The sequence below is a fragment of the Euleptes europaea genome, chromosome 20, assembly GCF_029931775.1.
Source record: "Euleptes europaea isolate rEulEur1 chromosome 20, rEulEur1.hap1, whole genome shotgun sequence".
Taxonomy (NCBI): domain Eukaryota; kingdom Metazoa; phylum Chordata; class Lepidosauria; order Squamata; family Sphaerodactylidae; genus Euleptes; species Euleptes europaea.
Window position 1 is genome coordinate 16,728,644 of NC_079331.1, and position 26,233 is coordinate 16,754,876.

Here is a 26,233-nt window from a genome sequence, read left to right on the forward strand (position 1 = left end):
TGGTCTCCCAGAAGCCTGAAGAACCGTCCACGCGGGTCCCCATAGTGTGCGGCGTCAGAGACCTGCCTTTGGAGTCGTGGCTCACCAGGGCCGGCACACTTTCCTCACAATCAAGACGCCGGGCTGTTCGAGAGGGGCCGTCTCTCAAGAGATCACCTTCTGGGAAGATTCCCAAATTCAAAATCTTTCAAGTCGCCAAACCTATTTTCCTTTCTCCAGTGAGCCTTTGGTTATTTTAAGAAGTTGATATATATCCAGGGCTTCGCCTGAAAGAAAAGGCAGAGAAAGTTAAATACTTAAGATCTGCTCGCCGCTTTCTGTGCCACAAAACTGATGTATTTTTCGTCAGGTAGGTTTTCTACTGTATGTAGTCCCACTCGCTCATATACTCTTATTCTGCAGCTCCTGATAAAAATCCTTAGCGGGCCCACTGAAGGATATTCCCAACGCCAGGGCCTATGAACTGTCCTTTTCCTAAAATGCATTCTGCCTTTGTTTAAAAGGGATCTTGCGGGAGCTTAATTTAATAAAATACACAAACTGTTCCTCTGTTGGTTTTTCTTCCCAAGCTCTCATAATGAGGAGACACACATTGTTGCAACTCAGTAAATAATTAACAGGCCTTAGTCAGAAGTTGTTTAAACACCCATTAATCCACTTCAATTAAAGAAGCAAATTCTGTCAAGCACCAAGCATAATTGCTGCTTCTGTGATGACAAGATTTCCTCCTGAAGAGGTTGCAGCACTCTGACGGGACGCTAAGCTGCAGCGACGAACTGTCAGCGGTAGGATAATGAGTACCGCCAGAGAGAGATGTTAACGCCAGATGTTGCCAAGAGGGCTGTGTTAGCCCCCCTGGGGCAGGAAAGAGGGTGACAATTCAGCAACGGGCCAATTTTTTTTTGCAACAAGCACCCCCCAGCGAGCAAGACTCCCGTCTTTCCCTGAACGCAGGATTGCAGAGCGATATTGGGTTTCCCACTTTACAGGTAGTTTCATGGGGGAGGGGGAGAGCCTGCACATTCAAATAGGTGTAGGATTCCCACTTAGTCATTGTCTTCTTTCAATGACAAACCAAACCCCAATTTGGGGCGGAGTGGGGGGAGGGGGAGACAGTCATTGGCTGAGCATAATTTTCAAGCAGGCCTTAAGACAACAGGATAACTAGAAGACTTACAAATGTTTCCTGTTAAAGCTTTTGCCTGAAAATTTATATTGAAAAAGTCTTAATAGGTAGGGTTGCCAGTGCTGGATTAAGAACGTAAGAAAGGCCATGCTAGATCAGACCAAGGCCCATAGAGTCCAGCAGTCTGTTCACACAGTGGCCTCTAGGAAGCCACAATCAAGACGGCTACAGCAGCATTATCCTGCCTGTGTTCCACAGCACCTAAGATAATAGGCATGCTCCTCTGACCCTAGAGAAAATAGGTCTGCATCGTGACTAGTATTCACTTTTGACTAGTAGCAATGGATAGTCCTCTCCTCCATGAACATGTCCACTCCCCTCTTGAAGCCTTCCAAGTTGGCAGCCATCACCACATCCTGGGGGCAGGGAGTTCCACCATTTAACTATGTGTTTTGTGAAGAAATACATGGATAATTTGGGGGTGGAGCCTGAGAAAGGCAGGGTTTGGAAAGGGGAGGGACTTCAATGCCTTAGAGTCCAATTGCCAAAGCCGCCATTTTTTCCAGGTGAACTGATCTGTGTCGCCTGAAGCTCAGTTGTAATAGCGAGAGATCTCCAGCCACCACCTGGAGGTTGGCAACCCTATTAAAAGGGCAACTGCCTTTGTTATGCTTAGTGTTCTCTCTCATACACACAGGCAGTAAAACAGAAATCCTGGAGTAGTTTTATGGGGAAGACGGGCTAGATCCTCCAGGGTAACTGAACAGTACTCACCTGGAGGAATGCCGTATCTCCGTTCCATCCCAGTCGGGTTGGAGGGCGTGATGCAGTCCATGGTCACCTCTTTCCTTAAGCACCGATCGATATCTACAGCACTGAAAAAGGCCACTGACTGAGGCAGATCCTGCAGATCCAACTTATAGGCAAACATGCACCTGAAAACAAAAAGGTGAAACATACACGCTCGATCGTTTTAGGATCAAGTTTGCGTTTGGCTCTCGTGCCCCTTTCTTACATGCCCAGGAAAATGCCGATCACCTCTTTGGGGTCAGAAAGCAATTTTCTGGTGGTCCCTTCCAGCTCTATGATTCTATGATACTAACTTGACAGCAGATAACAAAGCATCCGCTTCTCAGAAAGTGTCTTTAGCTGTTTTATCCGGAGAGTGGTATATTTATTTTGTGGACACGCTAAAACAACGTGGGCTAGGCAGTCTACAGGATCCGGACAAAGGGGGCCTTGGTGTCCTTCTGTGTCAGTCCCTTCCCCCACCTCCCCGCCAAACTCTTACCGGGCGAGGAGGTTGGTGATCTGGAGGGCCAGTGCCGCCCGGTAGCGGTCTTCGCTCTGGACCAGGTAGCGCACTTCGTCATGGATGCTGATGCAGAAGCGGCCGTTGACGCCGAACTCCTCGCAGAGCCATTTCATGGCCACCAGCATCAGGTGCAGGTAATCCACCGCAGAGCTCTGGACCACCCAGTTCACTCGGCTGGTGACGAACTACGACGAGGCGGAACAAGAGTCAGGACGCCGAGGGAGACCCCCCGTTCTGCGAAAGATTATCAAGGGGATTCGGGCAGGGGCAGATGGCTGTCAGGGCTTTTTCGCCGGACGCCTTCTTTCTTTCCCACTGTTCTTAAGACGAAGGTCTTGAACAATAAGGCCATAAAACTTAAATAAGACGCATCTCTACAAACGCCTCCCTTCTCTTCTCCGCAGCCTCCAAAAAACGAGCAACAAAATAAGTACGCTGAGGGTCAGAGTCCTCTAAGTGTGGTGTAGTGGTTAAGAGCTGTGGTTTGGAGCGGTGGAGTCTGATCTGGATAACAGGGTTTGATTCCCCGCTCCTCCACATGAGTGACGGAGGCTAATCTGGTGAACTGGATTTGTTTCCCCACTCCTCACAAAGCCAGCTGGGTGACCTTGGGCTAGTCACAGCTCACCCCCACCTACCTCTAGGCAGTGGCGGATCTACTGTGAAACTAATAAAGCTTAAGCTTCAGGGCCTCTAATGGTGGAGAGGCCCCAAAGCAACTTTTTTTTGTAAATGAGTGGATTTTTCAACAAAACCGATGGAGGTTTTTTTTAAGTGTTTGTTATTAAAATAAGGCTATTTTAGTGATTGAATCATAAGCCAATGGGTTGAAGTACTTAATATTGACCTTAAAATATGCTCTAATACCCATTTCATATGGCCTGCCCTATTGTTGCTGGCTGCGCTGGGGGCCCCATAATAGTTCAAGCTTCAGGGTCCCAAAAATGTAGGCCCACCACTGCCTCTAGGCCGCTTAATCTAGATTAAAGTCACTGAAACACTACTGTTATGCCTGAGCAATCATGCCTGCATCACTTTCAGACATGCACTCAAAGCATACACACTTAGCATACACGCTTGCTGCAAACAGAAGCCTCTAGCTTGCAAAAGGTGCTAACAAGCGGAAAACGGCAAAACCACAGAAGCCGCTAATAAACAAGCCGCTTCCCTCTCGCTCCCCCTTTCCCTCTCATGCATGAAGATCCCAGCGCAGCCTGCTGCCTCCTCCCTCACAGTCAGTAACTAGTTTGCACCTAAACACGCACACACATCCCAAGGACTGGTAAACTTTCCCCTCTTTGCAAAAGGAGCGCCCCGGCGTTTTCTTTCCCCCTCCCCTTCGAAATAGAGCTTTCGCTCTGAACAAAAGAACGCTGTGACCCTTTCAATAGAACAGGCTCTATTCATAAATGTATTGAGACGCGCTCGTAGGGTTTAGAAGCTAATTACATCATGCTGACAACTGAGAATCAGGTGTTCAGAAATTTGTATCTTTATAGTATTGGAATGTCAAAAGTCTATATAATCTCTTGCTGTTGCCCCGCCTTGGTGTGACGGGATCTTGGCTCAGTAGGCTTCGGTCCTGCCTCACCCAGCTACGGTGTATTGATCAAAAAAACTAGCTGTAAGTTCAACCGACCTCCTTCCTCATTGTTTCATTGGACTCTATGACAATAGGGAGGCACTTCACTACTGACAGCCAAAGTGGTGTAGTGGTTAAGAGCAGTGGATTCTAATTTGGAGAACCGGATTGGTTACCCCACTCCAACACATGAAGCCAGCTGGGTGACCTTCGGCTAGTCACAGCTCTCTCAGCCCCACCTACCTCACAGGTAGGTGAGGCTGAAAGAGCTCTAAGAGAGCTGCGTCTAGCCCAAGGTCACCCAGCTGGCTTTGTGTGGAGGAGTGGGGAAACAAATCCAGTTCACCAGATTAGCATCCGCCACTCATGTGGAGGAGTGGGGTATCGAACCTGGTTCCTCCACATCAGACTCCACTGCTCCAAACCACCGCTCTTCACCACTACACCATGCTGACTCTCAGGGACAGCTACAGCAAAGATGGAATCCAGCATCAATAAGGCTGTGTTCTCACCTCACCCTTGACAACAGCTGGCTCCAACGCTCTGCTGATATGGCATCCAAGGACCGGGGTGCAGGGGGATTTTGAATTGGCAATGCTTTCCAGCTTGTTGAACATTTCGGACTCCGTCCCGCCGGTCCACACCCGCTGGCGCACCACATCCCACTTCCTCCTTCGAGACCTGTAACATTTAACATGGGTTGTTGTTTTTCTGCCGTGAAGTTACAGCTGATTTCTGGCAACCCCGTAGAGTTTTCAAGGCAAGGGGCGTTCAGAGGTGGGGTGGTTTGCCATTGGCTGTCTCTGCGTCAGGCTCCTGGCATTCTTTGGAGGTCTCCCTTCCATAAGAAAAGCCCTGCTGGATCAGACCAAGTCCCATCATATCCAGCAGTCTGTTCGCACAGTGGCCAACCAGGTGCCTCTAGGAAGCCACAAACAAGATGACTGCAGCAGCACCATCCTGCCTGTGTAAAGAAACTGGGTTCCCCAATTCCTTTGGTTACAATTCCTTAGTTCAGACCAGGGCCTGGTATAACTTGATATTAAACTCAGGAGGCCTAAGAGAGGCAAATGGTTCACTCAGCGATTTACAGCCATGAGAAACCACTTTCGTTTTGGAGAATGTGCTTTGAAAACAGGGGGCAGGGCATGCCAGATGCAGGCAATTCCACCTCCCTTCCTCCCTAATTGAAGGTTGTTAGTTATCCTAGTTACAAATCTGTCGGCCTTGCTCTCCTTATCTCTGCCTTGAGGATCTCCAGGTGTTTTGATTGCTGCAGAATCAGAAATACCTTGGTCATCCTGACATGATATGGGGGCAAGGGTGACACATCAATCAATTATAGGTTTATGGCTCTCTCTGCATTCTCATTGGTGTATTCGGCTGACGTTACTGAGAATATGGAGATAAAAGTAGACCTCGTTCATACAGAAATCATGAACGTTAGGGCCATGGCTAGTCCATGCCTGACTTCATCACAACTCATTTTGATTTTGCCCTTATAGGGGGAACTCTTGTCTGATTGACTCGCATGAACCTTTGAAGAAACTGGTAACTTGTAACAAAACCTCTTGAAACCTTAAACTTTGCCAAACGTTTGAACCTAAGAACTTAACTGTGTAGCTAGATATATTAAGCTTTGTTATTTTTGTGCTTTAAATGCTTCACAAATTTTCTTCTGTAACGAGCACAAACCTTAAAATAAATCTTTAACCTATATTGGTGTGTCTTTTGACTGGTCCCAAGGCTAAATCCGAAGTGCCTTTCTTGTTTGTGTGACCACCTACCAAGGCTTAAAACCTTTTGTTAGCATAATCCTCGCCTGCTGGGCATCCTACCTTGCAGGAGAGGCGCTGTGCTTTAATTTGGAACTAGCCGGCCGAGGCTGTCCCTATCCTCTGCCGGGGTTAACCGTTTGATAGGGGCTGGTGGCAGCTACCCGCTGAGCAACAGGAGGATTCCTGGGCTCGGTGTTTTGTTTGGGAACTCGCTCTCGGCCAACCTTAAAAGAGGCCCTGCCCAGCGGAGGCTGGGTGGCATCCCTCTACACTGTGTTCCACCGCACCCAATATAATAGGCATGCTCCTCTGATACTAGAGAGAATAGGTATGCAGCATGACTAGTATCCATTCTAAGTAATAGCCATGAATACCCCTTTCTTCCATGAGTAGGTCCACTCCCCTCTTAAAGCCCTCCAAGCTGGCAGCCATCACCACATCCTGGGGCAGGGAGTTCCACAATTTAACTATGTGTTGTGTGAAAAAATACTTCCTTTTATCAGTTTTGAATCTCACCCTCCTGCTTCAACAGATGACCCCACGTTCTGGTATTATGAGAGAGGGAGAAAAGCTTCTCCCTGTCCACTATCTCCAAACCATGCATAATTTTATAGACCTCTATCCTGTCTCCCCTTATCTGCGTTCTTTCCTTGCTAAACAGACCTAAGCATTTTAACTGCTCCTCATAGGGCAGTTGCTCTAGTCCCCTTATCATTTTGGTTGCTTTTCTGCACCTTTTCAAGCTCTGCAATATCTTTTTTTAGGTGTGGTGACCAGAATTGTACACAGTATTCCAAGTGTGGCCTCACCATAGATTTGTACAAGGGCAGCGTGGTAGCAGCAGTTTTATTCTCTATTCCTTGTCTAATTATGGCCAGCATGGAATTTGCCTTTTTCACAGCAGCCACAACAGTCTCCTTTAATTCCATGCGTATGTCACACCAGAAAAGGGGGAAAGCACAGATGTCAGCTTTCTGAGACTCTGAGTTTTGAACACATGAAGCTGCCTTCTACTGAGTCAGACCCTTGGTCCATCCAAGTCAGTGTTGTCTGCTCAGACCGGCAGCGGCTCTCCAGGGTCTCAGGCTGGGGTCTTTCACATCACCTACCTGACTAGTCCCTTTAACTGGAGATGCCTGGGATTGAACCTGGGACCTTCTGCATGCCAAGAAGATGCTCTACCACTGAGCCATGACCCCTCTCCATGGCTCTCCAGGATCTCAGGCTGAGATCTTTCACATCACCTGCTTGCCTGGTCCCTTTAACTGGAGATGCCGGGGATTGAACCTGGGACATTCTGCATGCCAAGCAAATGCTCTACCACTGAGCCACGGCTCTTCCCCAAGTTTTTATTAAAAATAAAAAATTAAGTCCCTAACCTTCATGTTTCAAGCAACGCCTGGTACGTGTCAAAAGCCAAAGGTGGCCAATTAAGATTTCCGGCAGTCACGAGGGACAGAGCCGCCATCCCACAGACCCCGCTGCTCCTTCCGACAGTGAACAGATTTGAAACCGTTTGGCGACCTCGGCACAGGAACTGATTCTGGCAGTGCCAAGTGTGTGCTATGGCCTCAGCATGATGCGCGACCCCCCCCCCAGCAAACTCTTTCCTCCCTCACCTTTTCCCTGCTTCTCTGTGGATCCGCCGTAAGTCTTGCGAGGACACGGAGCCGTCTGTTGCCCGATCCACAGGGATACCCAGCTCTTTCACCAGCCACTCCCCTTCCTCGGACAGGAGGCAGCTAGAAGAAGAATTGTTTCTTATATGCTGATTTTCGCTACCTTTTCAAGGAGACTCATAGCGGCTTACCATCGTTTTCCCTTCCCCTCCCCTCCCTGTGAGGTAGGTGAGGCTGAGAGAGCTCTAAGACAGCTGTGATTTGCCCAAGGTCACCCAGCAGGCTTCATGTGGAGCAGTGGGAAACCAACCCGGTTCTCCAGATTAGAGTTCGCCACTCATGTGGAGGAGCGGGGAATCAAACCCAGTTCTCCAGATCAGAGTCCACCGCTCCAAACCACCGCTCTTAACCACTACACCGTGCTGACAGGAAGAAAGTAGATTCCTTCGAAATGTGGTGCTGGAGGAGCGTTTGAAGGATGAAGTTGACCTCCAAAAAAAAGACAAATCAGTGGGTTATAGATCAAATCAAGCCTGAACTGGCCCTAGAAGCTAAAAGGACTAAACTGAGGCTATCGTACTTTGGTCACATTATGAGAAGAGTCACTGGAAAAAAGAATAACACTAGGGAAAGTTGAAGGCAGCAGGAAAATAGGAAGATCCAACATGAGATGGATTGACTCAATCAAGGAAGCCACGGCCCTCAGTTTGCAAGACCTGAACAAGGCTCTTAGGGACAAGACGTTTCAGAGGACACTGATTCATAGGGTCGCCATGAGTCAGAAGTGACTTGACGGCACTTAACACATAAACATGCACACAAACATGCGAAAATATCGCTGCGTGGTAGGAATGTGCCAACGAGTGGCTTCCAAGGCCTCCTTCCTCACCGCCTGATGCCCTTCGTGCTGGCGTACATCTGGCGAGCCTTCTCGCCGGCCTGCTGCTGCGTCAGGCGGTGGTTGAACTGCATGAGGAGGCGCTCGGCAAAGGGCTGCCCTGCCCCGTAGATGCGCCCGTAGTTGAACACCTTGGCATGCTCCCGGCTGATGCCGACCATGGAGGCCGTCTTGCTGTGCAGGTCGGTGCCACTGCTCTTCTTCCCCTGGAGGGTCATCCAGCCGAATGCGGTGCAGCCTAGGGCAGGGGGGGGGGAAGAGGAGGAAGGGGCTTGTTCAGTCTGGAAGAGAGTTTTGTAAGGACCCCTCCCCACAACTCTCCAAACAAAGGGCAAGCACATCTAATTTTATTGCACCTCGCTTATTGCACCTCACTTATTGAGCATCGCAGATATTGCATTTTCAAGCTAGTCTATCGGCGCCGTTTTCCCAACAGCACATCCTCACTTTGTGTCTCTGTGTCACATGTCGATAATTCTCACAATATTTCAAACTTTTCTATTATTATTACAGTACATTGTATTTTTAAACACAATGCTATTTCACAATTAATAGACTACAGTATAGCGTAAACTTAAAACTTTTATATGCACTGGGAAACCAACAAATTAGTGTGACTCACTTCATTGTAATATTTGCTTTATTGGAACTGAACCCGCAAAATCTCTGAGGGAGGAGGAGGAAGAAGAGTTGGTTTTTATATGCCAACTTTCTTTATCACTTAAGGAAAATCAAACAGGCTTACAATCACCTTCCTTTCCTCTCCCCACAACAGACACCCTGTGAGGTAGGTGGGGCTGAGAGCTCTAAAAGAACTGTGATTAGCCCAAGGTCACCCAGCTGGCTTCATGTGTAGGAGTGGGGAAACCAACCCAGTTCACCAGATTAGAGTCAGCCACTCATGTGGAGGAGTGGGGGAACCAACCCGGTTCACCAGGTCAGTATCCGCCGCTCATGTGGAGTGGGGAATCTAACCCGATTCTCCAGATTCAAGTCCACTGCTCCAAACCACCACTCTTAACCACCATGCTGGCTTGTACACACAATGGCAACCTTTTCAAGAGTCTAAAAGGAGAATTTACTATGGTACAAGTCCTGCCATACCTCATAGTACATAGTACATAGAAACCTGTGGGTGACTGATTTTCTACCCTGACAGCCGTTTGACTATAAAGTTTGCTACTGGGAGGAGCGACTAGTAGAGCCTTCGTGTGCCAAGAAAGCACCACAGTTCCAAATAGTTCCAAGCACTGAAGATGTAAAGGAGCCAGCCACCCCCAGCAAAGGCACTTACCGTGTATGCCGGCAAACTGAGCCTCTCCCAAGACGGCCGCGATCCAAAGCTCCTGGGAATCTACATCGGCTCCAACCAGGTGGTAGCCAGGAGGGGCCTGGATCATGGCCTTCAGCTCGCTGCCCACCCGGTCTGCCTGCAAGCCAGGGATGAAGAAGACACTTTCACTGTGTTCCCTGGTGTAGCGGTTAAGAGCGGTGGTTTGGAGCGGTGGACTCTGATCTGGAGAACCAGGTTTGATTCCCCACTCCTCCACATGAGTAGGGGACGCTAATCTGGAGAACCGGGTTGGTTTCCCCACTCCTCCCCAGCCAAAGCCTTTGGCAAGAAAGAGGAAGAAGAGTTGGTTTTTATATTCCAATTTTCTCTACCTTTTTTTTTTTTTAAGGAGAATCAAACCGGCCGACAATCTCCATCCCTCTCTCCACAACAGACACCTTGTGAGGTAGGTGGAGCTGAGGGAGCTCGAAGAGAACAGCAAGCTTCGTGTGGAGGGGTGAGGAATCGAACCCGGATCTTCAGATTAGAGTGAGCCACTCACGTGGAGGAGATACAAGACACCGCAGAGTTGACATGTGGTGTCACATGTGGTGGGCAAGACAACAACACCAGACCCCCCCCCCTTTCTTGGCCCCTTAATCCCAGCATGCACAAGGCCCAATGGGGATACAGATGCACCTTGTTCTCCAGGTTAGAGTCTGCCACTCTTAACCACCACGCCAAGCTGGCTCTCCTCTGCAGAAATACCTACTCTGGCATTGCTGGCTGTCAACCAGGTGGGCTCCACAGCCCGGCGGGTGATGGTCCCAGCAGTCACCACCTGGGGCAGAATGGCCCCATAGCTGCTCTCCTCGTCGTAGTCTGAATCCCTAGAGAAGTGGGAAGATGAACCTTTGGAAGCACAACCCCAAGCACAGCAGCGCCAACAAAGCAAGCAGCTCCTCGATAGGGAAAGCCGAGGCAGCAGCTAAATTCGCACAGGACTGGAAGGTCAGAGGGAAGGAGCTACTAATGGGGGGGGAGTTGGTTTTTATATGCTGACTTTCTCTTACCACTTAAGGAAGAATCAAACCAGCTTACAATTGCTTTCCCTTCCCATCCCCACAACAGACACCCTGTGAGGTAGGTGGGGCTGAGAGAGTTCAGAGAGAACTGTGACTAGCCCAAGGTCACCCAGCTGGCTTCATGTGTGGCAATGGGGAAACCAACCCAGTTCTCTAGATTAGTGTCCACCACTCATGTCTAGGAATGAGGAATCAAACCTGGCTCTCCAGATCAGGGTCCACTGCTCCAAACCACCGCTCTTAACCACTACAACACGCCGCAAGAAACAAAAGATGGAAGCAGCCGGCCGGCAGCGTGCAAAATAGTGAGCTCATGTGGTAGGGCAGTTCGCCTGGGGCGAGTTGGGGGATCAGGGATCAAACCGGGGACTTTCTCTGCAAGCGCCGCGCGCCCTCTGCTAGCCTGAGCGACACATCCACCAAGGTACCTGGTCACGGCTCGAGGCAGCTCCCCTTTCTTCAGCCACACCACCGTCTGGGAACTGCCGAAAGAAACAAACCAAAAAGCAACGGAGGTCATCCGGCGAAGCGAAGTTTGGAATGCAAATGCGGCAGGCAGGCTGCTGATAGCAACCTCCCCTCCATTCGCAGGCAGCAAAAGAACGCCTTGCTTGGGTTTAATGATGTGAAACCACACAGATTGTTTCTAAGTCCAAATCAGTCAACTGATGGTGCCGAGTTGTGTTCTGTTGCTCCAGAAGGTCGGACCAGAACCAACGGGTTGAAATTAAATCAAAAAGTTTCCATCTAGACATTAGGAAGAATTTTCTGACAGTTAGAGCAGTTCCTCAGTGGAACAGGTGTCCTCGGGAGGTGGTGAGCTCTCCTTCCCTGGAGGTTTTTAAGAAGAGGCTAGATGGCCATCTGTCAGCAATGCTGATTCTGTGATCTTGGGCAGATGATGAGAGGGAGGGCATCATGGCCATTTTCTGGTCACTGGGGGTGTGGGGGGGGAGGTAGTTGTGAATTTCCTGCACTGTGCAGGGGGTTGGACTTGATGACCCTGGTGGTTGCTTCCAACTCTACAATTCTATGATCTTTTGCTCTTCCCTAGAGAGTCCTGTGAAAATCTGACAACCGTAACATGCATGCAAACCGAACACGATTGTGGCAGAAGATGCGCATGTGTCTTGACCGCGCATTTGATTTGACCACGGGACTGAAATTCTCTCAGTGCATAGTGGGAAGGAAATACAGAGGATCACAGCCATGACCGGAACTGGCAGGGAATATCCGGTGGCAAGGCAGGTCTGCAGCTGAAGTGGAGGACCCCCCGAATTACCTTATTCGCTTATGCGCATTCCTCCAGAAGGAGACTTTCTTGTTGATTTCGAGCGCCTGCGTCCCGTTGGAGCCCCCAGTGACGGCTTGCAGGGTTCCGTCCTCCATCTTGGGCAAGAAATCCTTGGCAAATGGGCTTCCGACGTTGTTGTCGTTCCCATCCTGTTAACAGCCGGGGAAGAAGTTAGAAGAGTTGGCTTTTATATGCCGACATTCTCTACCACTTAAGGGAGACTCAAACTGGCTTGCAATCACCTTCCCCTCCCCACAACAGACACCCTGCGAGGTAGGTGGGGCTGAGAGAGTTCCAAGAGAGCAGTGACTAGCCGAAGGTCACCCAGCTAGCTTCATGTGTAAGAGCGGGGAAACAAATCTCCAGTTCCCCAGATTAGCCTCCACTGCTCATGCGGAGGGGTGGGGAATCGAACCCAGTTTTCCAGATCAGAGTCCAACGCTCCATACCACCGCTCTTAACCACTACACCACGCTGGCTCTCTCAGCTTAGTCCTAGTCCAATTCCGTTTGGGCTAGGAACAGGAGTTCCGAAACAGCCGATCGCATGTGAAATCACGGTCACCTCCCCGTTCGAGGTTTACAAACACGTCTCATCGCCACGGTTGATTTTGCAAGCGGAAGCCTTCTACCCAATCGCTTAGAGGAATTAAACAAGTTCCCGCCTTCAAAGGTTCTGGCCAAGTGGGTGCTAATGGCAACGGGGGGACTGAGAAACACGTTTCCATTTTATTAAACTTTAATACAAAGCTACCAAAGAAGACGAAGGGTTGGTTTTTATACCCCGCTTTTCTCTACCTTTTTTTAAAAGGAGTCTCAAAGAGGCTTACAATCGCCTTCCCTTCCTCTCCCAGCAACAGACACCTTGCGAGGTAGGTGGGGCTGAGAGAGCTCGGAGAGACCTGTGACTAGCCCAAGATTACCCTGCAGGCTTTATGTGGAGGAGTGGGGAATCGAACCCAGTTCTCCAGATTAGAGTCTGCCGCTAATGTGGAGGAGCAGGAAATTGAACTGGTTCTTCAGATTAGAGTCCGCAACTCTTAACCATTATACCATGCTGGCTCTTGTGTGTGTGTGTGTGTGTGTGGGGGTAAAATATCCTCCCTCTGATGTAGAACATTCTTTATATATCTCAAAAGCAGACACACTTCAACGTATTTTCTAATTTTATCGTGCAATTAGCCACTGGGACCCAGAGACAGCAAAGCCCCATTTATCCACGATAAATACTCATGACAACGTTCCACGCTCACCTTGTGAGGCAGCCTGAAAAACCAACAGCCTGGGATATTGACATCGTTGTAAGGACCGTTGCCATGGTGATAGTCGGGAGGGCTCTCTGCAGGCCCCGTCTCGTCCTAGAGGCAATCGGCACTGAATTAGCTGGACAACATCAACATTTACAACCCCAAAAATAACAGACTTCAGGTGTGGGAAGCACCGAATGGCCACCTCATATAGGCAGAATGCTGTAACGCAGGGGTGTCAAACTCATTTGTTACGAGGGCCGGATATGACTTAAGTGTCAGTTGGCTGGGCCGGGTCATGTCTCGCCAGCCCGGATTGGGACTGGGGGGTGGTTGCCACGGCTGGCTCGTGGGCCGGATAAGAGCTCCCAAGGGGCCAGATCCAGCCCGGGGGCCTTATGTTTGACACCCCTGCTGTAACGGAAACAGCATGTAGCTAAGTATTCCCAAAAGGACAGAGTGCGACATTCCTCCTCCTACTCCAGCCAGACTCTTTATTTCCTCTGCAGCTACTAACAGAGCAGGCCTGGGGAAGCAATCTCCAGGACACGAGAATGTGGCTTCTCGTAAGCTTTCTGGGAGCTCCCGAAGTTCCTCTTAAAATCCTGCAAAGCTGCCTTTGGAACCTAGGAGTTGTGCTGGTTTGTCTTCGTTCTTGAAGGGCTGCAAAACCTTCTAGGGGAGGCCTTTCGGAATTTCTCCTGAGACTTTTCTGGGGAGGGGCCGTGGCTCAGTGGTAGAGCATCTGCTTGGCATGCAGAAGGTCCCATGGTTCAATCCTCGGCATCTCCAGTTAAAAAGACTAGGCAGGTAGGTGATGTGAAAGACCCTTAGACCCTGGAGAGCCGCTGCCAGTCTGAGTAGATAGTACTGACATTGATGGACAAATGGACCAATTGTACCTAAGGCAGCTTCATGGAGAGGGGGCATGGCTCAGTGGTAGAGCATCTGCTTGGCATATATATATATGTGTGTGTGTGTGTGTGTGTGTGTGTGTGTGGCAGGCATCTTCAGATTACTCTGAAGATGCCTGCCACAGTTGCTGGCGAAACGTCAGGAAAGAAAATTCCAAGACCACGGTTACACAGCCCGGATAACCTACAAGAACCAATGAACCGTGAAAGCCTTCGACAATATTTCACTACATGTTGTTTGGACTGTTATTGATTTCACACAAGAGCTGTTTTGGTTTTTCCTCTGTCGCTATAAGCCACTTTAAAAACATGCTGAAGAAGCAATTATAAATATTTTACATAAATGAATGGACTGCTAGAATGATAAGATACCAAGGGCAGAACACTTCCTATCTGAACACTTCCTAGCACTTCCTCAATGGCCTTTTATGCATGGCTGTTTCCTCGCGGTCCCCCCCACCGACTTATTCGGGGCTTTGCTTTGCCCGTGTATGCCTTTTCCGACCATCAGAGGCCGCCTCGCTCTCCCCTGCGCGTTTCCGCGGGTTTCCCCTGCGTTTTCTGGATGCTGGCGAAACATGAATCCAGAAAATGTGGGCAAAATGCGCGGCGACGCATGGGGAGAGGGAGGCGACCTCTGGCAGTCAGAAAATGCAAGCACAATCAAAGCAAGCCCCGAAGTCGTCGGAGGGGTCACTGCCAGGAAACAGCCATGCTTAAATGGCCTATGAGACTAGACCCAGACTATACAAAAAGGGAGCCTTGAATTCTGAGACCTTTACCCAGCACCGCATAAGAAGCTCCTGACACACAAGCCTGAGCAATAGAAGAAAAGCAAAATGGGCGATCTTTCTCCCAGCTGGATATGCCAGTACCTGTCTCGAGGGCTTGCTTGCAGGATCTGAATCCACATCCGCCTCCAGGCGACTGAGCTCCTCAACCTGGCAGGAAGGGGAGAGACTTCATTTAACATCTGGCCCGTTCTCTCCACCCATATCTACTCATATCACTGTTCACCTTCCTGACCGTCAGACCAAGACGGGCCTTTATACACAAAGCTCACACGCTAGTTCTCTATGAATAGGGAGGTTTTGTTTTATTTTTTAGATGGATGCCCATTCACGCAAGTCCTCCATCTCTTATCTGAAACAGCACAAACCACAATAGTTGTCTGGTGTGATTCTACCGAATGTGAATCTCGTAAGTTGGGGAGGGGCTGTGGCTCAGTGGCAGAGCATCTGCTTGGCTCGCAGAAGGTCCCAGGTTCAATCCCTGGCATCTCCAGTTAAAGGGACTAGGCGAGTAGGTGATGTGAGAGATCTGTGCCTGAGGCCCTGGAGAGCCGCTGCCAGTCTGAGTAGACAATACTGACTTGGATGGACCAAGCTTCATGTGTTCAAGCTGTACCTTTTGCCAGAAAGTGCTGTTTTCTGTTAATATAAGATCTTCATCCAGAGATGCTTCCAGCGAGGCAGGCTGCTCCTTGCCTTTCTCCTTGCAGTGCTCCCGGTACAGATGCTCGATGACCCTGCAAAGGGAAGGAAGAGAGTTTGCTGCCCGTGGAATTGTAACTGAGCCGTTAATTGCACCCTGCCTGCCGAAATGAACTGGGAAATCAGTCTGGCGGCTTAGTTCTGAATCTTTTTTTAAAAAACAAAACAGACCTTACATTACCCAGAAGGGAGGTGTGTGCAAACAAGAAGAAGAGTTGGTTTTTATACAGTCAGTTTGATTCTTCCTAAAGTGGTAGAGAAACTTGGCATATAAAAGCCAACTCTTCTTCTTTCTCCTCCTCCTTCTTCTCCTTACTGAGTAGGAGGAGGAGGAAGGAGGAGGAAGAAGAGCTGGTTTTTATATGCTGACTTTCTCTACCACTTAAGAATCAAACCGGACTTACAATCACCTTCTCTTCCCCTCCCCACAACAGACACCCTGTGAGGTAGGTGGGGCTGAGAGAGCTCTAAGAGAGCTGAGTCTAGCCCAAGGTCACCCAGCTGGCTTCATGTGTAGGAGTGGGGAAACAAATCCAGTTCACCAGATTAGCCTCCGCTGCTCATGTGGAGGAGTAGGGAATCAAACCTGGTTCTCCAGATCAGACTCCACCGCTCCAAACCACCACTCTTCATTACTACACCACGCTGGCTTTGGTTAAGCAAGTTTTGGTTAAGCAAGGAGAGGCTATGGATGCAGGGTTGTAAAGTATTGACTTTATGTGATTATGTGACTATTTGTTTTTAGTTTATGTATATATTTACTGTTGACTGTCCATTTTTATTATTATTTTTTAAAGGAAAAAAAAAGAAGGGTCTTACTTGAACGGGCACAAAGGTGACTGGCCATTGAGGTCGTCCTTGGCCGGTCTCTCCTTCTTCCCTGGCACCAGGTAGCCCCAACCATATTTCTCAGAGTAGTGCAGCGGGAAGCCATCCCAGGTGAGCCTCATCAGCTTCGGAGTCACTCTCATCTGCAGGCTGATCAGACTTGGCCCCGGCACCCAGCTGGGATCATCCAGTCGGGGACACAGTTTACGGTACCAGCTGCAGGAACAGTGTTTGGAGGGGGGGAAATACTGTCTTTAGCAAAGGTGTCAAACATATGGCCCGGGGGCCGAATCCGGCCCCTTGAGAGCTCTTATCCAGCCTGCAGTGGACTCACCAGCCGAGGCAGCCACCCCTCCAGTCCCGAGGTGTCAAGGATCAAAGAAGAATTAGTTTTTATTTGCTGACTTTCTCTGCCACTTAAGGGAGAATCAAACCGGCTGACAATCACCTTCCCTTTCCCTCAACAGATACCCTGGGAGGTAGACGGGGCTGAGAGTGTGAGACTAGCCCAAGGTCACCCAGCTGGCTTCACGTGGAGGAGTTGGGAATCAAACCCGGTTCTCCAGATTAGAGTCCACCGCTCCAAACCACCACTCTTAACCACTACACCATGCTGGCTGTTAATACGATAAATAATACGATAAAGAGTATTATTGTTTCAAGGATGCTTGTATTTTAAGTAAAAATAAAATTTAAAAAATAATATCATTAATTGACTTTGCCTGTGTCTTCTACAAAGTTTGTATCTCCGGTACCTGGCATTAAATTTTATGGTGCACATGGCCCGACCCAACCGAGTGACATTTGTGTCATATCCGGCCCTCGTAACAAATGAGTTCGGCACCCCTGGTCTCCTCTGCTGCCAACAGGAACAGCTCCCTGCCCTCCTCTAAGTGACAGCCATTCAAATACTTCAAGAGAGCAATCATGCCCCCCTCAACCTCCTGTTCTCCAGACTAAACATTCCCAACTCCCTCAGCATTTCCTCGTAGGGCTTGGTCTCCAGGCCCCTGGTCATCCTCGTCTCTCTCCTCTGCACCTGCTCCATTCTGTCCACATCCTTTTTGAAGTGAATGTGGATGCTTCTGTTGAAAGCGGTTTACAGGGACCGTGAACAAGTAACAAGATAGGAACATTTCCTTTAACTGCTCACCCCGGATGGCCAGGGAGATGCTGAATCCTCTTTGGCTGCAAAGCAACCGTCTCCTTCAGACTGTCCAAGCGCAAACGACTGTCGGGGACTTGCTGTTCCTCCTCTTCAGTCGGGGGACCAGGATCTGTTCTCGACAAAGAACAAACCAGAAAGGAGCATTTTTCAAGGCATTTGGAGGACAATGCCATTCCACGCCTGCGCTGCCCCTTGCTTCAAGGGGCTCGAGTCTACACGGCCAGTCGTTCAGTGACCCTGAAGAATCTACAACCTGATGCAAAATTTAATACAAGTATATGGCTCTCTAGTAGCCTGATCTAGTTAAATCTCAAAAGCTAAGCAGGGTTAGTATTTGTTTTAGGAGTGGGTTTTTTTGGGGAAGTTTTTTATTTTTCCAAGAGGATAATACAAGAAATTCAAACTTACACATCAAATTCTTACATTATAATGGAACTTGCTCTATATTGTGTTATACCTTCTTTGAATGTTATAATTGCTTATTCAATGACATATTTCTCACTTACATTTTAACATTCTATTACTTTTATCAGTTAACAACTATATACTCAAGGAATACTTTCCGTTATCATATAAAATCAGAGGTTGATTATGCACTAAAGACGTAAACTTAGCCATAGTTGCATATTCTGCTACTTTATTTGTCCATTCATTTACATCTAGGTCATCCTCTGCTTTGCACTTTCTTGCATGCTCCACTCTTGCTGCTGTCACCACATACTTAAAGAATTCATTATATATTTTTGGCATGTTGTCTGGCAAAATATTTAACAACATACTTTTTGAATCTAGGACAAATTTGATTTTCAGTATCCTTTGCATTTCACCATGTATCATTTTCCAATGTTTTCTTGCTTTAGCAGGGTTAGTATTTTGATGGGTGACCTCCAAGGAATACCTGGGGCGTGATGGGGAGGCAGGCAATGGCAAACCACCTCCTAACGTCTCTTGCCTTGAAGCTAAGCAGGGTCAGCCCTGGTTAGTATTTGGATGGGTCAGCCACGGCATGCTACTTGGGGGAGCATGCACCAGCAGCTGGCCAGCTAGGATGGTGCTTTACCTTCCTGCCAATCCAGAGTGGGAGTCTTTTCCACTGCTTTGGGGGGTATGCCATCACCATCTTGATCCTTCTTCTTCCCAGTTTTCTTCTTCTTTTGCTTGAATTCTTGGAGGTCCCACTCCAGATCCCATAACCAAGGATCGTCCTTGTACCTACGCGACACGCCATACAAAAACACAAGTGCGTTATTATGAGACAGCCCTTTTCTTTTTTTAAATTAATTTGCAAAACTTATGCACTGTGTTTCAACATTCCAAAATGGCATACATAATAAAAGAATTAAACGACTGCATAAGCAGAACAATATCGTAACAATCACATAATAAAATAATACAATAGTACAGCAGTGGGGGGTGGGAATTCAAGACAATCAGGATCTAAAAAACCTTATTAAAAATTTACAAAATATTTGGATTTATAACCTGCTATATCCCAGCCAAAGCCGGGCTCAGAGTGGCTTACATCATAAAACACCATATTACAATACAATTCCTGATTATACCAACATACAATAAATATAGTTTAACAGTATAAGCCCACAAATCTAAAAACTGACTCTAAAATCCGATGGCACCCATTACGTTGGCACAAGGGTTAGCAGCCAGCCTGGGTGGGGGGAGGTAATCAGGAACACCCAAATCAAGATTAAAAAAATTCTGGAGTGAAGTTCCTACTGTAAATTTTAAAAAAAATTCCAAGTTAAATTTGCAATGGATCCTAAAACACATGAAGCTGCCTTATACTGAATCAGACCCTTGGTCCATCCAAGTCAGTACTGGCTACTCAGACCGGCAGTGGCTCTCCAGGGTCTCAGGCAGAGGTCTTTCACGTCACCTACTCGCCTAGTCCCTTTAACTGGAGATGCCGGGGATTGAACCTGGGACCTTCTGCATGCCAAGCAGATGCTCTACCACTGAGCCTCAGCCCCTCCCAAAACCATTGCTTGAGAGTATCTCAAGCCTTTCCCAGGCTGCGACCGTGGCAGGACTCAAACCTGCAATCTTCTGATGTGAAGTCAGACACCTTATCCATTAGGTCACGTGGCCTCCACACTGTTAGGAATAGTACTGTCTGCTATTGTGGAGTCCTCAGAAGAGCTGTTTAGATATACAACAACAGCTTCCAGAGCGGTGCTTGCCACAAAGTGGAAGTGAGAAGACTGTACGGATGTAGAAGAACGGAAAGATAAACTAGCAGAGTATGCAACGATGGCCAAGCCGACTAATCAAGTGAATAAAAGACCCAGCGAAGAGTTTCAAAAGGAAACTGTACCATTCATACGTATTGTGAAATATGCATAAACAGAATTGAAAAGGGTTCACTATAAAGTTATAATGGAAAAGTAAAGGATAGAAATGAATGATTACAAAGCTAAAGTTAATGTTAAAATTAGATGAGAATTCAGTAAGTCAAGTTTTATTACGTAATTGCGAAGTACTAATATCATAGTGAAGGAACGACTGAAAAAAAGTAGCGTTTTAATGTTAAAAAGCTAGATTCGCATAATAAAGGAAAGCTACTAAAATGGAAAGAAAATTCTATTCACTCATCCAGAAATTTCCTGTATTACGTTTTAGGTTTTTATGTTGGTATTGTTTGTATTGTATTGTGTTTGTATCATAGAATCATAGAGATGGAAGGGACCACCAGGGCCATCAAGTCCAACCCCCTGCACAATCCAGGAATAAATATGTTGTTTATGTCATTGCTGATATGTATTTTATTTCTGTTTTGTATTTCTATGAATATGAAATATTAAAAACAGTAACACCCAAATCAACTCAGAATAACAAATAAGGCAGGGGAAGGGAAGGGAGGCCAGCTACCTCTCCTCGTGAAGGAGCTGGCAGGCATCGTCAGCCAAGTGCATCAAGGACTTCTTCATCTCCTTCTGCAGTTCCTCGTATGTGACTTGCGCTTCATCCAGGTACCTCTCCCAGTTCTGATTGACAGGGAGGTAACAGACACCCATCTCCAGCATCCCTGCAAACGTCACGGGATGGGGACACCTGACGCAAAAGGAAGAAGAGGAAGAAGAGAAACCACCTGGACTTGGCTACGTCAACTTTAGGCACTTGCCAATCTTAACAAATAAACAGTTCCTAAAAATCCTTCCATGACCAAGAAGAAGAGTTGTTTTTTTATACCCCAATTTTCTCTACCTTTAAGGAGTCTTAAACCGGCTTACAATCACTTAACCCTTCCTCTCCCCACAACAGATAACTTGTGAGATGTCTTTCTCAGCCCAATCTACCTCACAAGGTGTCTGTTGTGGAAAGAGGAAGGGAAGGAGATTGTAAGCTGGTTTGATTCTCCTTAAAAGGTAGAGAAAGTCAGCATATTAAAAACCAACTCTTCCTTCTTCTTCTTCAGGAGACTATGTTCTACACTTTGTTTGCCAGGGCTTTTGATGGGTATGAACAGTGCACATTTTTAAGGGGGTGGAGTATTTGGGATTTCCCCCCGCCCAGTTTTAATCTGCAATGTTTTAAGCAATATTTTTAAGTCACCGTGAGCCAAGCGGAAAAGCAGGGTACAAATATTTAAATGAAGAAATATGATGTCCAGGCGAGACACTTTCCCTTTGTGGCCCTCTAAGTTCTGGCATTGTTTGGCGTTTCAATACGACTGTGCCCCAACATCTTACCTTTTCATGAAGAGCGGAAGCTGCTCCTGGAATACCTCATACGTAGCTTGAACATCAAGAGCACAATATCTCATCAGATCCTTTGGTAAAGGAGAAGCAAGGGGGAGGTAAATTATCAGGTGAGTCCTCATAGAGCCTTCGTACCTAGGCTATCTGCTAGACCAGAGGTGTCAAACATACGGCCCGGGGGCCAGATCCGACCCCTTGAGAACTCTTATCCGGCCCGCAGTGGACTCGGCAGCCACCTCTCCCCGGTCCCAAGGTGTTAAGAATCAAAGACTTGTTATATTTTAACACAAAAAACGATTGGAGTGTTATCGTTTTAAGCATGCTTGTATTTTAAGCAAAAATAAAGTTAAAAATTATTATCATTAATTGGCTTTGCCTGTGTCTTCTATAAAGTTTGTATCTCCGGTACCTGGCATTAAATTTTATAGTACACATGGCCCGGCCCAACCAAGTGATATTTATGTCACGTCTGGCCCTCGTAACAAATGAGTTCGACATCCCTGTGCTAGACTATTCCAGCATTGAGAGTGGTATAGTGGTAAAGAGCATGAGACTCTAATCTGGAGAACCGGGTTCGATCCCCCGCTCCTCCACATGAAGCCTGCTGGGTGACCTCGGGCCAGTCGCAGTTCTCTCCGAACTCTCTCAGCCCACGCGGAGGCAGGCAAGGGCAAACCACCTCCGAACCTCTCTTGCCTTGAAAACCCTACGGGGACGACAAAATCACACACACATTCCAGCATTGTCTCCTCTGGTTGGTAGCAACTTCCAGACTGAACGCAGCTGACCTTCCCAGCCCAGTTGTCTAATATAGTGTCCCTCTTTACCTTAGCAGCCAAGAATATTCTGTCTAAAGCTGTCTTTAATTAGGGCATTTAATGCCCCCCTATGCTGCGGTTATATCCTCGATGGATTTGGGCCCCTGGCTGCCTGAAGGCTGCAGCGGTTTTAAGGTTTAAGCGCCACGCACCCGTTATTCATTGGTTTGAAAGTTTCTGAATCACGCGTGGTTCTGCTGAGAATGATTTTACTGTATTTAACCGAACTGTATGGTTTTATACGTTGTTAGCCACCCTGAGCCCGGTTTTGGCCGGGAAACGAAGGCGGGGTATAAATTGAATAAAATAATAAATAATTATTTATGATGAGGTTTTATATGACAGATCGGAATTGGCCTTTGGCCGCCAACAATAAATTTTTATCGCATCGTATCCCAGCCATGTTACCTGACCCCTTGCTTCAGCTGGAGACAGCAGAGACTGAACCCAAGACGCTGCCCATACAAAACCCTTATTCGGCTCCTCAGTCTCTTCCTTTAAAAGATCTTAGGCAGATCATGAGAGGGAGGGCATCTTGGCCATCTTCTGGGCATGTAGGGGTCACTGAGGGTGGGGTGGGGAGGTAGTTGTGAGTTTCTTGCATTGTGCAGGGGGTTGGATTAGATGACCCTGGTGGTCCCTTCCAACTCTATGATTCGATGATCTTCCCCAACAGATTCGTACCTTACCTGGAAATTGTGCCTGATGTCATCCATGTTTCCCTTCACAAAGAGTTCCCGGGCCTCCTTCTCCAAGGGCTGGCCCCCCACATAAAGGGAATGCACATCGACCAGGTTGTTGATGCTGCTAATGTTCACCCAGTCCCAGGAGGCAATCTGCAAAGCAATAAGACATCAAAAAGAATGGGCAACTCGTCCACAGATCAAAACACTTCTTTATTTCTTAACTAGAATCATAGAATCACAGTTGGAAGGGACCACAAGGGTCATCCAGTCCAACCCCCTGCACAATGCAGGAAATTCACAACTACCTCCCCCCCACACCTGCAGTGACCCCCTACTCCATGCCCAGAAGAAGGCCAAGATGCCCTCCCTCTCGTGATCTGCCTAAGTTCATAGAATCAGCATTGCTGACAAATGGCCATCTAGCCTCTGCTTAAAAACCTCTAGGGAAGGAGCGCTTACCACCTCCCGAGATAGCCTGTTCCACTGAGGAACCGCTCTGTCAGACACGTTGCGGGTGACATTCCCAATGCCACGTAACTTGTGAGGGCTAGCCCTCAACTCCTCACTGCTCCTCCAAGACTCACTGCGGGGCCGTCCGTTTTGCTGCGCGTCTTCTTGATGTGTTCCTGCACCTGCTGCTGCCCTCTCCTCTTGCCGTGCTTCGCTGCCATCCAGAGGCTGCGCTGGAATCCTGACAAGCCGGAGATCGCCATGTGCATGCTCATGGTGTCCAGGAAACGCATGCGAGAGCCCTGAAACATACAGCCGTTTTTAAAAGGGAAGAAGCACAACTGCTCTACCAACTCACAAATGAATCGCAAAGTCGGAAGGGGTCATACAGGATATCTAGTCCAACCCCCTGCTCAATGCAGAGTCAGCCTAGAGCAGGGGTGTCAAACATAGAATCATAGAGTTAGAAGGGGTCATAGAGGCCATCTAGTCCAACCCCCTGCTCAATGCAGGGTCAGCCTAGACCATCCCTGACAAGTGTTTGTCCAGCCTCTGCTTGAAGACTACCAGTGAGGGGGAGCGCACCACCTCCCTAGGCAGCCAATTCCTCTGTTGAACTCTTACTGTAAAACAGTTTTTCCTAATGTCCACACCAGTACCTTTTGGCCTGCAATTTATACCCATTATTGCGAGTCCTATCCTCTGCTGTCAACAGGAAATGCTCCCTGCCCTCCTATAAGTGGCAGCCCTTCAAATACTTCAAGACAGCAATCTTGTGTCCCCCTCAATCTCATCTTTTGTAATGCAAAGAACTATACGAAAAGCGGGCTGTGACTCACAAAAGCTAATACTGAGACGGTTCTCACCTCTATCAGGTACTGTTCTTTGATGTGCGCTCGGTCAAAGGACACGTTGTGACCCACCACCAGCTTCTCCTGACCATCCTGCTTGGGGAAGTTGCTGCCCGACTCCAGGGGGATGAGGTCCGAAAGAGACAGCTGGCTGGACCAGGTATACCTCTGCTCTACCAGCCGCTTGCTGCACCAGGAGTACCTGGAAAGCACAGGCGACAAACCTGCAATCACTCATGCATTCAGAGGACTGACGTGTCCTTGCCAGCAGAGAAGGAAGCGCCGAGATTCATCTTCAAGGCACTTCTGAAACGGAAGCGTTACAACCACTAGCAAATCGGAAACTTGGCACCCACGGCTGCGTGAAATGTAGCCCACACTGAAGCAACCACACATGGGCCCTGCCATTTTTTTTAAAAGGAGGAAGAGAAACAGGAGGAGGAGAGGAAGAAGCAAAAGAGGAAAAAGAAGAGGGAGAGGGAGAAGAGGAAGAAGAGTTGGTTTTTATACTCCGATTTTCTCTACCTTTTAAGGAGACTCAAGACAGCTTACAATTGCTTTCCTCTCCCCACAACAGACACCTTGTGAGGTAGGTGGGGCTGAGAGAGTTCGGAGAGAACTGTGACTGGCCCAAGGTCACCCAGCAGGCTTCATGTGGAGGAGTGGATAATCGAACCCGGTTCTCCAGATTAGAGTCCGCCGCTCCTAACTACTACACTGCTGCTGACAATTTTGGTTTTGCACAGTGGCCCAGGAAATCCCTAGGTAGGAAATTTCCCCTTCCCACTAGTCTGCTGCAAGCAAAAATTCAGGAAGTATGGCAAGGTGATACATAAGGCAATAAATAAAGCCTCTGACTGGAGCTTGGAAAAGACCGTGACCCCTGCAAGCCAAAAGCTGTAAGAGGACAGCTAAGGAAGGATTATGGGGCAGAGAGAGAAAGGATGAAGAAGAAAATGAAGAAGATGAAGATGAAGAAGAGGATGATGAAGAAGATGACAAAGATGAAGAAGTACAAGACTAAGAAGACAAAGATGACAAAGAAGATGATGAAGAAGATGAAAAAGATGAAGAAGAAGAAGTGGTCACATGACCCCTCTTAGGCGCAAGAATTTTGCCCCACCCTGCCCCAAAGCCATCTCCATCTTACCAAGCACTTGAGGAAACAGCCACCGCAAGCGTGGGGCAATGCCCTTCTTCCATGCACACCTCCACGTCAAACACCAACGCTCGCTCATCGGGGAAATCCACCGCTTCCGTCTCCCCGTCGGGTCCGTAACGGGTCCACCCCCCCGCCCAAGCCCACTCCTGAGGCATCGGGGCAATGTCGCTCTGCAGAAGTTCCTTGGCAGCCTCCAAATACGGGAGGCTCTGCTTCTGCGCCAGGATGCGGAAGTGTTCGTCGAGGTTGGCCCCATACATCCGAGGCAGCCGCAGCTCCACATCTGGAAGAACGGAGGTCTCTTTTCCCCACAGGTCATGCCTCTGCAGGTGTTCCACGCTTTTCCGGATGTCTTCCTCGGAGTAATGCACCCGAGCACCTCGGAAAATCTGTTCGTGAAGGCCCTTGGAGAGCATCTGGATCCCCAGTGGGTTCATGCGCTGCTGTCCCGAGGCCGCGCCGGTATCCTGCACCATCTCCTCTTGCAGCAGGCGGCTGGTAGAGGAACCCGAAGACCATCTCAGAGGCGTCCGTGATGTCAACAGATCGGCCAGCGACATCCTCTGCAGCAAGCATCTCATCTTCGCCAGGATACATCAGCCCGGAGGCCATACAAGAATCTGAACATAAGAACATAAGGAAAGGACTTTATGGCAGGGGTGCCAGCCTCCTGGTGGGACCCAGAATCACAGCTCACATCCAGACTACAGAGATCAGTTCCCCTGAAGGAGATGGATGCATTGGAGGGTAGACTTTATGGCAGGGGTGGGGAACCTTTTTCCTGCCAAGGGCCATTTGCACATTTATGACATCATTCAGGGGCCATACCAGGTGTAGATCTCCCGGTGTGGGTGGGGAAGAGGCTAGGGTTGCCAGGTCTCCAGCCATCACCTGGAGGTTGGCAACCCCAGGGGAGGCCACACAAAGAAGG

General features: G+C 48.4%; 1 protein-coding gene across 1 annotated transcript; it reads right to left on the reverse strand.

Moving 5' to 3' along the window:
• Positions 1 to 201: 201 nt before the first annotated feature.
• Positions 202 to 25,883, reverse strand: POLG (DNA polymerase gamma, catalytic subunit). The gene is made up of 22 exons (XM_056866101.1): positions 25,291 to 25,883; positions 24,156 to 24,342; positions 23,424 to 23,591; positions 22,843 to 22,989; positions 21,327 to 21,406; positions 20,506 to 20,688; positions 18,680 to 18,831; positions 17,605 to 17,728; positions 16,443 to 16,667; positions 15,538 to 15,658; positions 15,006 to 15,071; positions 13,223 to 13,327; positions 11,959 to 12,119; positions 11,105 to 11,158; positions 10,364 to 10,481; positions 9,613 to 9,748; positions 8,310 to 8,556; positions 7,421 to 7,543; positions 4,536 to 4,704; positions 2,418 to 2,626; positions 1,901 to 2,061; positions 202 to 266 (listed from the first exon to the last, which is right to left on the reverse strand). The coding sequence occupies exons 1-22, from the start codon at positions 25,881 to 25,883 to the stop codon at positions 202 to 204; spliced, it is 3,594 nt and encodes a 1,197-aa protein (XP_056722079.1).
• Positions 25,884 to 26,233: the final 350 nt, after the last annotated feature.

What these genes read in the sequence shown, in the direction of transcription:
- POLG (XM_056866101.1), bottom strand. Translation starts at nt 25,883, where the DNA reads ATGAGATGCTTGCTGCAGAGGATGTCGCTGGCCGATCTGTTGACATCA. An exon ending in ACAGCACTTTCTGGCAAAAG is followed by an intron (nt 15,072 to 15,537) that starts GTACAGCTTGAA and finishes CCTTCCTGCCAG; the next exon opens with GTTGAGGAGCTCAGTCGCCT. An exon ending in AGCACGAAGGGCATCAGGCG is followed by an intron (nt 7,544 to 8,309) that starts GTGAGGAAGGAG and finishes TTCTTCTTCTAG; the next exon opens with CTGCCTCCTGTCCGAGGAAG.